Raw genomic sequence first — 13,297 nt, 5'->3', positions numbered from 1 at the left:
GCTTTCTTGCCGAGAGTTAGATGAGAAGATTGATACCACTCATGAATATAAAGATGAAGATAAAGATGAAGCTAGAACCAGGAGGCGATTAGCTTACCTTAGCATAAAGACTGGAAGCAGAGGGAAACAGCTAGCCTGTTGAAAAATACACCAGCACCTCTGAAGACCAATAATTAACAGGTATCTTGTTAGTTTAATTCATACACAAGAAACATTATGGTTTTATGGGGAGTTGTTTCCTTATAATTCCAGTATTTATGCTAATCTAAGCTAATCACCTTCTGGCTGTAGCTTGATATTTAGCGAGAGTTATATCAATCTTCAAGTCACAGCAAGAAAGCGAATATGTGTATTTTTCCCAAAATGTTGGTCATTTCCTTTGAAATCAGCTAATACCGACTGAATAGATCATATAAGCACACAAAGCCATGTACTATACCTGTTCTCCTCAGGTATGTGTACAGCCAACATCTGCAGGGGCTCCACACACTGGACCACCCAGCCGTGTCTCTCATTGACCCTGGCTGTTTCCACCTTGAGGAAAGTGTTAGGCATGCGGCTCCACAGCACGGCATTGATGGTCTGGACATCTAGACGGGGTGGACACTGGGGCACTGGGTTCTTATGTTCACTCTTAAAGATGGCTGATGACAGTGGCATGGCGTTCTGGAGGGGGCAAACGAACATGGATGTAGTGATTAAAGGAATATTACTATTTTTCACTGCCAGACAGGCAGAAAAGGCTTTGTACACTAATGCGCCACCACCTCCACACTCTTACTTTTCTTTAAAAAGACACAGCACTTCCTGCTTTGGAACAGAAAGTAATTTTGAACTGCTTGAACAAATGGCACTGTCATTTTTCTAAAGAAGAAGACAGTCACAGTCTGTCTGAGAGTTATTTGTCATGTTTATTGTGTCAGTGCTACTTTTCTTGCTTACTCACACAATCCTCTCTTTTTTTCTCCTCCAAACAACTGACACAAGTACCCATCTTGTTGGTGAAGCTTTCATTATCTTTGGTGCAGACACCAGCATGCTAAACTATTAGCATAGCGGACCTAGCTGGAGGGTGTGTAGCTTTGTGTGTGTGTGTGTGTGTATGTGTGTGTGTGTGTGTGTGTGTGTGGGGTGCTGCATCTCACAGTGTGAGGTAAAATAAGGTACTGCGGGAAAGCAGTGGGCAGTAATGTGAGCAGTAAATATTGCATTTCCTCGAACAATACTGTGTGCGTTTGTAGGATTTTGGCTTCTTTCTTGTACTTTATGTACAAGTTATGGTATTGCAGATATCATACATGCAACAAGGTTGTTGTAATGAAACAATTAGGGCACTCTACCTTTATTTTAGCCAACTCGAACTGGAAGAGGTTAGGGCTGGTGGGTCGCACAAACACGGCAGGGAAAAGCTTGGTGTTTGGTTCCACCTGGAGCAGAGAAAAGAGCAGCAAGTTAAAAACAGTTCCAAACAGGAAGTACACATCAAAAGCCTGACAAGCGGCAAGAGAGCATGACTTGTGGAAAGCAGCTTAATGATGCATCATGAAACTCCACTACTTAGTGCGCGCACATGTGCGTGTGCATGATCATTCGAGAGTGTCGGCTGGCAGGATGACTCAGCGCCAGGTGAAGCCTCACAGAGTTTCAGTGAGGGAGAACATAAGAAGATTATACCCTTCGAAAGGTTCTTTAAGATTTAGTTCTCAGAGCACGTCTGAACAGGCAAAGTCTAAGTCTGAAATTTAACAATACAGACGTCATTGATCTGTTAGGAAAATATGCAAAGACAGAAGACGAGTTACTGTCAAGGTCAACAGGATAAACTGCAGACTGATAGAGAGAAGAGCGGATAGACAGTTAAACAGGTAGTGATTGTGACTTGCAGGTGGATGGATGCTTTAATGAATAAATGGCAGAAGGTACAAATGAATGGTGAACAGGCAAAATCACAAGCAAGCTTGCATATTCTGCAAGTTTTCGAAAACACCCCAAAATAAATTCAAGATCTTAAAAATGTTTGTGATGCATGTCCAATCTTTTTATTTATTTATACAGAACATCATTATACACTGTATCTACTTTATAAAACACAATATAAAACACAACTGAACTTCCTGTCTGCAGAAATAGTCTGATTTTGTCTGGTTTATTCCTTTAGGTTGTCCAACATACTTTACGTATTGAGTACCTGGTAGGATGTGGATATCTCCTTGCCATTGACAGTGAATGTCACCAGGCCGGTGGACAAGTCTATCAGACAGCCAATCTCCAGGTCCACGTTGCTGCGACTCGAGGTGTGAGCAGCATTAGTCACATCACCACCCCACACCATGTAGCAGTTACTCCTTTTCACACTGTTAGAATGCAAATTTCAGTCAACAATCATGCCCTGACATACACAAAGTCCCCCTGTTTAGCATTTATAAGCAGTATATAAATAGTCGATAAATGGTTTACAAGTGTTTTTAAGCATTTGTTAATTTACAGTATTTGTCAACAATTATAACTTCTCCTATAAAGATATATTTTATATTATTCCAACTGTGTTATATAATAGAGTATTTCATTGTCTGTTTATACAGCAGCTCAACTTACGCCCACAGGAGTGTTATAGAATACATGAATAAACACTTTAATCTGCTTACAACTATATTATAGTGTGTTATAAACATTTATTAAATGTTTATATAGTTCTTATAAATACTAAAAATAGTCTTAAATAAACTTAAAGTAAAAAGGTAACGTGTTACCGAAAAAATCCATGAGGTCATTGTTCAAACACCGTTTCCCTAAAAAAGGTCTCACCTCTCATGGACTCGTCCTCGCTCGTCACCCAGGGTTACGGTGACTGTTCGGTTTTTACTGAGGTTGAAGTTGTTGCTATAGTAATGGTAGTCGGGGGTAACCCATCCAACCCACACGCCGGCAGGGTCCTGACCAGCGAAGACTCTTACCGAGTGGTAGTACTGTAATGACACATGCAAGGGTTAGCCAACGCTGCAGGTGTTTCAACCAAATGGTAGTCTATAAAAAAAGGTTATTCAATACCGTAGTGATGCTGCTGTAGTCCACTCGTCTACTGTCATCACTGTGCCTCACAGATCTCAATGGATATCTACCAGAAACAACATTCAATAGGTCATCATCAAGTACAAACCAGCTGACGGATATTTGTGAAGTTTTCGTCTCTATTTCTGATTTGCTGAGTAATTTTTAAAGCCGTTATAAGATGTCTAATAAACCGAACAGCTTTAACCGCATCACCATTACTTCAAATATTTGGATACTAACTGAAAGTGAACTTGAATGGTCCACTTGATGTCATGATTGTCAATAATCTAAAAGTAGATCAGCAAATAAACATGGTAGATATAATGCTCTGGAGCTGCTTGCAGTATGGCGCAAATTCATGATTGTGAGTACCTGTGTTTGACTTTAAGGGTGTCTTCCTCGTGTACTCCGTTCATGTCTACAACAGGACTGGATTTGAAGATGGAGTGGAACTCTACAGGCATGCTGAGACGACAAAACACCATGTCAGCGTTGCTGTTCTGGGTCCCGAATGTCTTGTGGGTGACCTTAAGACATGGGGGGCTGTCGACGGTGCCGTCAATCCTGGTTACCTGCAAACAGGAAGAAAGTCTTTGCATTCATCCAATCACCAATTTCGTATTTTTTTTACCAACAAATATTTCACTGTTTTTGTTCTTACTGCGATGTGGTTGTGGTCCTTCGGCACATTGACAAAAGTGGGCAGACGCTTGCTGAACCACATGGTGACCTCTCGGTTCATGTTGACAGCAAAGGGTTCAAATCCTTCCTGAAGGCCGCACATGGTGTAGTACTTGAAGGTGCTAGCATCTTTCCCTAGATTCATACGACCTACCTGAGCCAGACCGAGACTACACACTGGAATAAACCCTGAAGGACAGCCAGAGGAAGTAGAGGAGAGAAGCAGAGGGAGGAGAGAATAAAAAGACTCTAAGAACACACACAGTAGGAGGGGAGGGAAAATCAATCCAGCTTTTTCAAAAAGGCAATTTACAAGTGTCACATTAAATAAGGGTGATTTCGTTACAGGGAGACACTTATTTTTCCCCTTTATCCCCAGCATGGTCATTCTAGGTTAATGCTCTTTGCTCTGCATGTAAAAGGTTTATTAAAAGATGACCAACAACTCTTTCTACAATCACCTTATCAGTCTGATGGTCCCTGACCTTAAGCCTCTATAAGTGGCTCTGTCACCACACACATCATATCCACATTTACACGCGCACACTTTCTCACCATCCTCAGTTTCAAAGTCAGTGAAGCAGAGTTCGGAGCCCTTGGTGGTGATGAGGATCTCTCCATTAAGAGTGAAGATCATGGACTTGTCCTCCATGTTGATCATACAGCCCACCACGTCCCCAGCGTGCCAGCACCGCCCGAACAAACGGCTGCCCATGTTCAGGCAGTGACCCTACGTGTACAAGCATGAAATGAAACACTCTGGAGCAGATAACAGCATATATACGACAAGAGATGTCCAGCTCAAGTCATTTCTTCTCAATTTTAGTCTTAACACCAATTATTTTTCCTGAAATTAGTTAAAACTCATCTGTTTAAAAAACTTCAAGTATCAAGTATTTAAATAAAAGAAAAGGGCATGTCAGTACAAAAGTATAAAGAAATTTACACTAGTTTCAAGAATATTACAACCCCGTAAAAAACATTTGATTTTAGGATTGAATCCTACTGACTTGATAAGATCATTTCTGTGTAATCAACATGAATTCCACCACACAATGTGAATGAATATTTAGAGAATGATTTAGGTCTGGTTAACAGCTTACCCTGTATCCATCAAAGACGAAAGCAAGCTCATCCGTGCCAAGCTCCACATCTGGCTTACATCCAGGTCTGGCCCAGCCCACTCTCATGTCTCCTCCCGTCACAGCCTCAAATTCAAAGTACCATTTCCCGGTCTTTACCGCATACGTCCTCTCTACTCTGAAGAAGCGGACCTTGTCAATGCTGAGCCGCTCAACCACTTGTCCTACTGGGTGGAAGGGACAGCCACAGTGACAGGTTGTCGATTGCTGCTTCAAAACCACCAGAATCCCCTCCAACAAATAAGGAAGTAAATAATGGAACCATTAATTGCCTATTCTTTCTCACTGTAGACGGAAAGAGGGTGGGAGGCAGAATCCTTTATCTGGACTAGAAAATGAAGTCACACTTGTCATAACATTTTTCCCCATTCTTTGTAACGAGCATTTTATCATGAACTGTATAATTTGAACGTCTTTGCATTTTGATAGGCATACGTCCATGAGTCAAACTCACCGCCTTCCTGGTCTGAGGGCTCAATGTTGTATCCATAGCCAATCAGAGTGCGGATAGCCTCCCGCAGGCTGTCCCTGTTCGACTTCTTGGTGCGCTCATCCAGCAGAACATAGGGAACCAGGCGAGGGTTACGCTTACTCTTCAGATCCTGCAGGGAGAAGAAGCAGTCGGAGAAATTTTTAAGCACCCATTTGTAGCAAACACATTCCCAACTATCCCTGGTTACCTCATTAATTGTAGGCCGGCTCAAGGGAGCCAGCTCAATCCTACAACTGTTGTGTTTGTTACAACTGTGCCGTCAATCCCTGTAATTGGCCATTTATTGCCATTGGGCTACTGCTGCCCATCACTTCCTCTATCTTTCCTGTGTCATTTCCCAGAGCAGTACTCCCACTGGGGGTTGAGGCGCAACCATGGATGTATCATATTAATACCACTTAAGCAGATTTATGGAGCTTAATTTGAAATCTTGTGCTGGTTATGCAGATCGCAGACTGTTTGTAACAGCTTTCCCTGATATCACTAAAAGGCTTAATTGAAAACCTTGTGGCATTTTTCCAAAGCACTGGTCAGTTACCTGGTATGACCCTTGATCTACAACCTGAACAGAGAATATGATCAAACATCTGCTTTCCAGTGTTTCACAAAGGTAATGTAGTTCAGGTAAGTTTTATTAGCTATCTATACTAACAATTAAAAGGTCAAATAGAAAGTTCACATATGCTATAATGTGTGTAAAACGCCTTCAAAAAGTTTTTTTTGTAGATGACGAAGTGTAGAATTGTGCAAACTGACATGTAGGTGTAACCTTAGTTGCTAATACTGATTAAAATGGCAGTGTTGGGACAAATGGAAAAATGGCCAGTTTACACTAACATAAGTATCTTCTAAATGGTATACTTGCTGCTTACTCTGAATCAATAGGTGACTTCAGAACTCTTTAATCTATCCAGACCCTTACTTGCGTTCAGGGGCCAGTGTTCATACAGAAAGCCTCTTTTTCCACACTATTAGCGTTTTCTTTTTTACTAAAACCAACCACGCTATGACCACAGAAACAATATCATCAGAAACCTGTCAGGTCTTTACAAGATTAATTTCATATTTCAGTGAAATTTATCAGGGGTGACACATCAGGGGAGACAATAGCAGTGGAAAACTTCAGGAGAGTGTGCTTTATCCAATTTCATGGCAACGGTACCAAAATACACCGCAAGCCTGATTAACAAAAGCAAGCAGTCAGTGTATTTTAGCACTTGTTCGTTCTACAGATGAGAAGAGACACGCTGTATCGAGTGTGTTCTGCACAATATGTTCTGTGTTTTGTTGTCCTTTACTGCAGAACATCTTGCTGCATATTGAATAATGACATATTGCTGGGAAATGTGAGGCCAAACAACCTGCCTGACATGTGCACATGTAAGACTGTATGGGAGGTGGATTAATGAACCATGAAAGAGAAACCGAGCACACACAAAATACAGTAGCAAAGCTGGAAGCAGAAGAAAGAAGAAAAATGTGCCTCTTTTTCTTTATATAATAAGAAAATAGGGTTGTTTCCTTAACTGTATTTAAAAGTAAAGCTTAAAACTTCATGAGCATCTTGGGTGCTTTTTAAGGTTAGATGTTTTCTGACCAAAATAATTGTTTGTTTTGGTCCCACCAAACTGTACATGAATACATCCAGTGTACCTGCTGAATGCCATAGGTCCATCCCTGTTTGATGCGGTCCTTGGCCCACACATTGTGTGCGTTCTCTGCCAGTTTGTCAACCAGCAGCTCCTGACCTGGAGTCAGTTTGATATCAGACAGGTCCAGAGGAGACGGCTTATAACCATTGGACATCATGTAGCTACAGGAAAAAAGATAATGAAAAACCAACCACATTTTCCCTCAGTTATGGAAGTAATAACGGGTAAATCGACTATTACTAGTTTACCCACATTTATAGCTTGATATAAATCTTCATGATAGTACATACAGTATAATAACACTAAATATCCTTTTTTCTCATATTGCTGGACAATTTCTGATGATCATAGACTGGGTTTACACCTTGCACCTTTTGATTTACCATTACTATAGAAAAGCCCTAGGTATTATATGTTTCAACTGAAACTATAGACAGCTTTCTAACAAACATTCTTAACTGAGTCATGTTTGAATAAGAAATGTGTGGTCTGATAAAATTTAGAAAGTAAATATAAGTATGCACACTTACTTCTTAGGGAGTTTTATCTTTTTGAGGGAGCCCTCAGCATTTGGATTGACCTGAACTACACGACAGCCCAATGCCAGCAGGGTCCTGTGGGGAAAAACAGCATAAAGTGAGTGAATGAATGAAGCTTGTCTGCAGATAGTGTTTATTCCACACCTTAACATTACTTCTGATTCAACAGTACATGTAGATCCAAGAGTAGCAAAAGGGAGGTTGGGAGTGTTCAAATGGAGTAGTGATGGGTTAAACTGTGCATGTCCTCATCTGTCAGGAGAAAAAAGGCCAAAGAATACCCAGAGGAATGCACTGGGTGTGAAGTGCTTTTGACCAATTTACTTTACACCTTGTGAGAGGACAAAGTGACAGTAAAAATGAGTTTGATGTCACTCGGGAACCCATCAGTGTCACCCAGATGTGTCTGCCACTGCCACAGATCAGGATTAATCACAGCAAACCTCGCCGTTCTCCTGTATCGTTTAAACAGCATTTATGTAAAGCACTTGTAATAAGTCTCTCTGGGACCTTTATGAGCAGAACCAAGTGTTGAGCACCGAGCACTGACGAGTGGAAAAGGACCAGCAAGACTTGTTTGGTTGAGCAACACTGGAAATGGAAATTTCCTAACCTTCAAGTGAGGGTCATATCTGCTTTCATTTTATAGGTAATTTATTTGAATCTTTTATGAGTTTGTACTCCTTCATTTAGACTGTAGATGGCATACAGATATCATTTCCTTTGATGTGGACTCTGATAGTTAGGCAGAGATTATGCTATACATTAAACTCAAATTGGGGCTGTAATGAAATTTATCTCTTTAGAAACTGCCAATAAATGCAGTTATAAAGACATTAATTCATGTCCAAGCAGATATGGAAATGAAGTAAAAATGTTATAATTTTGGACACGTACATTTGCAATTTCCTCTGATGATGATGTTATTAGAGAATACTATCAGATTGAAAATATACTAATATTACTGTATCATCCAAACAGTGGTTACACATGTTAATGCTTACTATTCCCCTTTGTCAATAAAACATCAAAGTCTAATATGAAGCAAAGCCTACAAGCTAGTACAGGTAGCCAACTTCAGTCTGCTGCTACACTCACAGGCCACACTCCCTCATATATCAAACGCACCCTTTTAGTCATGGTGGTGTAGTTAAGCCATCAGCCACATCGGAAAGCTGTGCTATCGCTGCAGCTGCTGCTGTTCAGAGTGTGGATGCCAAACATGAACACTGTACATATTATAAACTCACATAATAATATATTCCATGTGAGTTGGCTGATTGAACTAGTCTTTACCAGGATTAATATCTACCTCCATTCGTGTATGTGATGCTCCTAATTAATGCTCATCAACGACTGTATAAAACAAACAAAAAAAAATCCCTTCTTGTCTTTTTTTTGTAATCGATCCGTCCAACAATCTTTGTTCTTCTCTTCAAAAACAAAAGTACCGTGGAGAAAATCAATCCATAATGCTCAACATACTTCAGAGTCTCTGTTGACATCTGCAGATTGTAGTTCTTTTCAGTTTCTGGCAGCTTGGAGAAATCCACCAGGCACGGATGCTGGCGCTTATTATCATCCCTTATCTGCGGGAAAAAGAACAGTCACAGAAATAATATTTAAGCTTTCCTTTGTTGCCTGCAACTTTGGTCCACAGTAACTCTATATGCATGTAAATCATGAGGAAAAGTCTACTAAATAAATGCATATGAATTACACAGCCTTGTAAGTCAGTGTCATTGTGAACCAACAAGGAGAAGGGGATGTGGTTTAAATACAGGCCGCTAAAGGTAGCAGTGATAAGACAGTCTACTCTAGCAAACATGTTATGAAAGAGGAACAAGGGAGCATGTTTTCTTGGGGGCGATAGAAAGGTGTTGACTGGAATACGTAGTGAGAGGCGTAAGGCCTCTCTCGAGGCTGCACCTTATGCCAAATAATCCCTTCGGCAATGCTGCTCAAGAGGAGGTGGCATGGCAATGGCGGATGTTTACCAAGAAAACATGCAGGGCTGTGTACTGATATGCAGCTGTGTGTGTGGGTCCAATGAACACCAGCCAGCTCTTTTGTGAATAGTACAAGAACTCTACGGGAAATCTCTTCTCTGGCAGTACTTCCTCTCACAGAATTACATTTTGTGGAACAAACAACAAATGAAAAAGGTATTTTTATGCAACCAGGGCTAAATATCAAACAATACTTTGCTTATTCATCTGCTTTAGGGCCTCTACTGTGAATGCTGCTGTAATTAATCACACTGAATGACAACTACAGAGCACAGAACGAGCTGCAGTGTAACAACATCTAAAAAGCATCTAATACGATATGCACCTTGGCTATCTCTCAACATGTTTTACCAATATTTAACACATTGTTAGAGCCTCTGACCCCCTGAGCTTAAGTAAGAAAAACGAAACAATACAAATTTCAGACTTCAATTTATTAAACTGGTCTCATACTTAACAGATATCTTCATGCTAAATTAAAGATTCTGTCGAGGCGTTGGAAAGGGTGAAGGCCTGTATAAAAGCTGGCGGTATCAGTAATAGAGGGAGGATTCTGATATGCATGTTTGTATTATAGACATAAGAGCTGTGTTCCATATTGTTGTTTGTGTTGTCACCTGTTCCTTTGAGGGCAAAACAGGTCACTTTGGTGTTATCCTTATGAATCCTAATGTACAATAAACCAGAACCAGGCTTTTGCAGACAAAAAGTCAAATTATCAATGTAATCATATAAGTTGCAGATATAATGACATATTTAATTGAAGAATTTGGTGAAATAATGCAAAATAATCATTGAGTGTTTTTCATCTGATCCTATACAATATATTATACGGTAGGCGTTCTATTTCCGTGTTAACTAATAAAAGGATATAAACAAACTTTATAGGAACAATTGGATATTTTGGGAAATACACTTATTCACTTTATAATCAAGAGATCTGTCCAGTATGAAGTATGAAGCTCGAATCAGAAGACGGTTAGCTTAGCATAAAGACTAGAAGCAAGGGGAAACAGCTAGCCTGGCTCTCTCTAAAAAAAGAAAAACCCTTCCAATGGCTCTAAAGCTCACTAATTAACATATTGTATCTTGTTTGTATAATCCGTACTCAGAGTCTGGAGTCTGGCTGTATGTTTGAACTCTGAACAGAGCCAGGCCAAGTCTTTATGGTAAGCTAAGCTAAGATAAGCTAAGAGAGTGGTACTGATCTTCTCATATAACTCTCAGAAAGAAAACAAACAAGCATTTTCCCCAAAATGTCAAACTATAACTGCAGCAAGAAAAGCGACCCTTGGGTTTACATTTGGATGACGGAGTATGTCTTTAGAGAATCAATAAAATGTCTTGTAAAAGAGGAGAAACTAAATGCAGACAATTAAAATACAGGCTTTCCCTCTTGGTGTATTGCTGCGCTGAAATTGTCAAAACACCCTGTTTTGCCCTTTGGTGAAACAACACTTTGTAATTCATGACTTACACTGAAACACAGACACAATGACTCTGCTACCTACAAACAAACTGGAATGAAGCATCTAAATGAATGGTATGAAAAGCATCGAACATGGAAAATGACAGTGTTCTTTCCACTTACCCTCTTTTTGGTGTGAACCGCAAATTATAAAAGAGAAAGCAAGATGACGTACAGGCTTTTGATGATTAAATTCTAATACTGCTAACAGCTAATACATTTCAAGTTGAGTCTTCAACTCAAATTTGTTAAGAACATGTGTAATTGTGATGTTTATTTTTTCCAAAAAATGTATGGATTATGCTTTTTATCTTTAGATCCAGAATGATGATTGTGTTGTCAGAGTAATATATAAGGAAAGGAAAAATCTGCATATTCCTCACCTTGCCGTACGACCATCCCAGCTCAATTTTATTCATACCCCACAGTTCATGGATGTTTTCAGCTAGCTTGTCTCGAACCTTTTCTAAATGAAGCGGCATAACAATCTGAGGACACAGGCATGAAAAAGTTTAACAGTGAGAGGGTTATTAACATGTTTGTCTTAGGAATCAGCACACTCTTCTCCTGTTAGCTTACCTGGCTGGTTTCAACAGGTGTGGGGATGAAGGAGGCCTGCGACATGAACTGTGCGGTGCCCAGCAGATCTCGGACTCCATCCACATCCCTCTTGTACTCTTTCACCGGCTCCACCTTCATCTTCTCTTTCGGCAGCAGGGCTTCATAACATGGAGCATAACTTGATGGAGGCAGGAACTTAAAGTCGCCATGTCGACCGCCCAACAGGAAACGCACCCTAACGAGATAAAATGTTGGTCATTTTTTGGCTTATTCTATTATTCTACATGCTAAAAATGTAGGAGAAAAAAAGTTAATTAATGGGGGGGGGGAAAAGTGTGTGTAAATATAAACTATATATTTCATCATAAGTGATAATCAGACAGCTATTAATGAAATAAGCAGCCAGTGAAAAGAAAACCAACCATGCAGCTAAAAGTAACTGCTTTTCCTCCTCTTCAATCAGTTCCAGCCTCTGCTCTAACAGGGACAAGTTTAGCTCTGAGACTGAAAAAAACATCTCAGGCCATCACTGTAAAGAGGCTCTCCTGAGGCCGCCCAAAATAGCTACTCAAGTAGTAGTGGTGACGCAACCAAGCCCATTCTGATTGCAACCCTCAATTATTGAGCAGTGAAAGATGTGAGGCTGTCATTTTCTGGCACGTTTAAATCCATGGAGATGTTCCCCCCTGTTCAGTGGGTCAGATTCAAGTATAACATCTGAGGTGTCATGACCCACACAAAAGTGGTTATAAGGTGGTACTTTCTATATGAAAGTCTGCAAATCATGAATAGTAAGAGATAGATGAAATACAAGCTGACAGTCTTGTAACTCAATAGTCAGATTTGGTTTTGAGGATTTTTGGATCACTGACAAGTACAGCTAAACTAAATCAAGAAGAAAAGAACAGAGCAGAAAAGAAGAGCAGAATGACACCACCTGTGGTTACTGTTGTCCCCAAATCTTAAACTGTTGTTAAGGAGAAATCTAGAGCTCTTGAAGCTGTGGCTACACATGGTGATGTTAGCATTTAGCTCAAGGCACCGCTGTACCTAAGTACAGCCTCACAGAGCTGCTAGCATGGCTGCAGACTCTTTCAGTGGTTGTTGTGTGCTGACATTCCAGCATCTTTGAAAGGCGACAACATGCTGCGTGATTCCTTTATGAAACAAAACTTGCTGAATCACATGCGACTCTCAATTCCCTTTCCTCTGCTCATAAAACGGCCGGGTATAGTATTACTTTTTGAGATTTTGTTTTCATCAGGCAATAATGATTCACTTTCAAAAAGCTTATATGACCAAATAAAATCAGACTGGCCTCTTGGTGTCACCTGTCTCTAGGCTTCAAAGAGTAAAAGCTGTTGATGCAAAATGCCAATCACGGAATCATGGAAAAACTGCTGGAGCTTGAAATTTCATTTTAAAGTCTTGTCAATCACACGATCTGTGGTTACCATGGCAACAGAGCAGAATATGAAGCCAGCCAATTTTACCTGTGTCCAATCTCAAGGCCTTGAGGATTAATGAATTCAGACCAGAGTGAGTAGGTGGATTCGATGGATTTCATGCAGGCAGTGTCTGCGTGAGTGTAGGTGTGCGGCATATATATATCTATACATTTCTTTTGGCTTGAGCTTGTCTGTCTCATCTTTCTGTGCTTCTGTGTAGCTCATTCATCATCGAGCAATTTCAGGGAGTCTG

General features: G+C 40.3%; 1 protein-coding gene across 19 annotated transcripts in view; it reads right to left on the bottom strand.

Annotated features, from left to right (window-relative positions):
• Positions 1–13,297, bottom strand: part of LOC122861412 (ryanodine receptor 3-like) — a 103,949-nt gene that overhangs the window by 47,826 nt on the left and 42,826 nt on the right. For 11 of the 19 annotated variants that reach the window (XM_044165758.1, XM_044165766.1, XM_044165759.1 and 8 more), the window contains 16 exons: positions 11,615–11,831; positions 11,419–11,523; positions 11,159–11,161; positions 9,044–9,147; positions 7,550–7,633; positions 7,021–7,180; positions 5,329–5,476; positions 4,836–5,041; positions 4,288–4,462; positions 3,713–3,921; positions 3,424–3,623; positions 3,049–3,115; positions 2,806–2,966; positions 2,189–2,354; positions 1,341–1,427; positions 440–666 (listed from right to left, as the gene is read on the bottom strand). In XM_044165758.1, coding sequence (XP_044021693.1) covers positions 440–666; positions 1,341–1,427; positions 2,189–2,354; positions 2,806–2,966; positions 3,049–3,115; positions 3,424–3,623; positions 3,713–3,921; positions 4,288–4,462; positions 4,836–5,041; positions 5,329–5,476; positions 7,021–7,180; positions 7,550–7,633; positions 9,044–9,147; positions 11,159–11,161; positions 11,419–11,523; positions 11,615–11,831 — 2,319 coding nt within the window. The remainder of the gene's footprint in view (positions 1–439; positions 667–1,340; positions 1,428–2,188; positions 2,355–2,805; positions 2,967–3,048; positions 3,116–3,423; positions 3,624–3,712; positions 3,922–4,287; positions 4,463–4,835; positions 5,042–5,328; positions 5,477–7,020; positions 7,181–7,549; positions 7,634–9,043; positions 9,148–11,158; positions 11,162–11,418; positions 11,524–11,614; positions 11,832–13,297) is intronic. The other 8 variants (XM_044165761.1, XM_044165774.1, XM_044165777.1 and 5 more) reach the window with 3 other exon arrangements.

This window comes from Siniperca chuatsi, linkage group LG15, assembly GCF_020085105.1.
Source record: "Siniperca chuatsi isolate FFG_IHB_CAS linkage group LG15, ASM2008510v1, whole genome shotgun sequence".
Lineage (NCBI taxonomy): Eukaryota > Metazoa > Chordata > Actinopteri > Centrarchiformes > Sinipercidae > Siniperca > Siniperca chuatsi.
The sequence above is the reverse complement of the archived record's forward strand: the minus strand, read 5'-3'. Positions and strand labels throughout refer to the sequence as shown.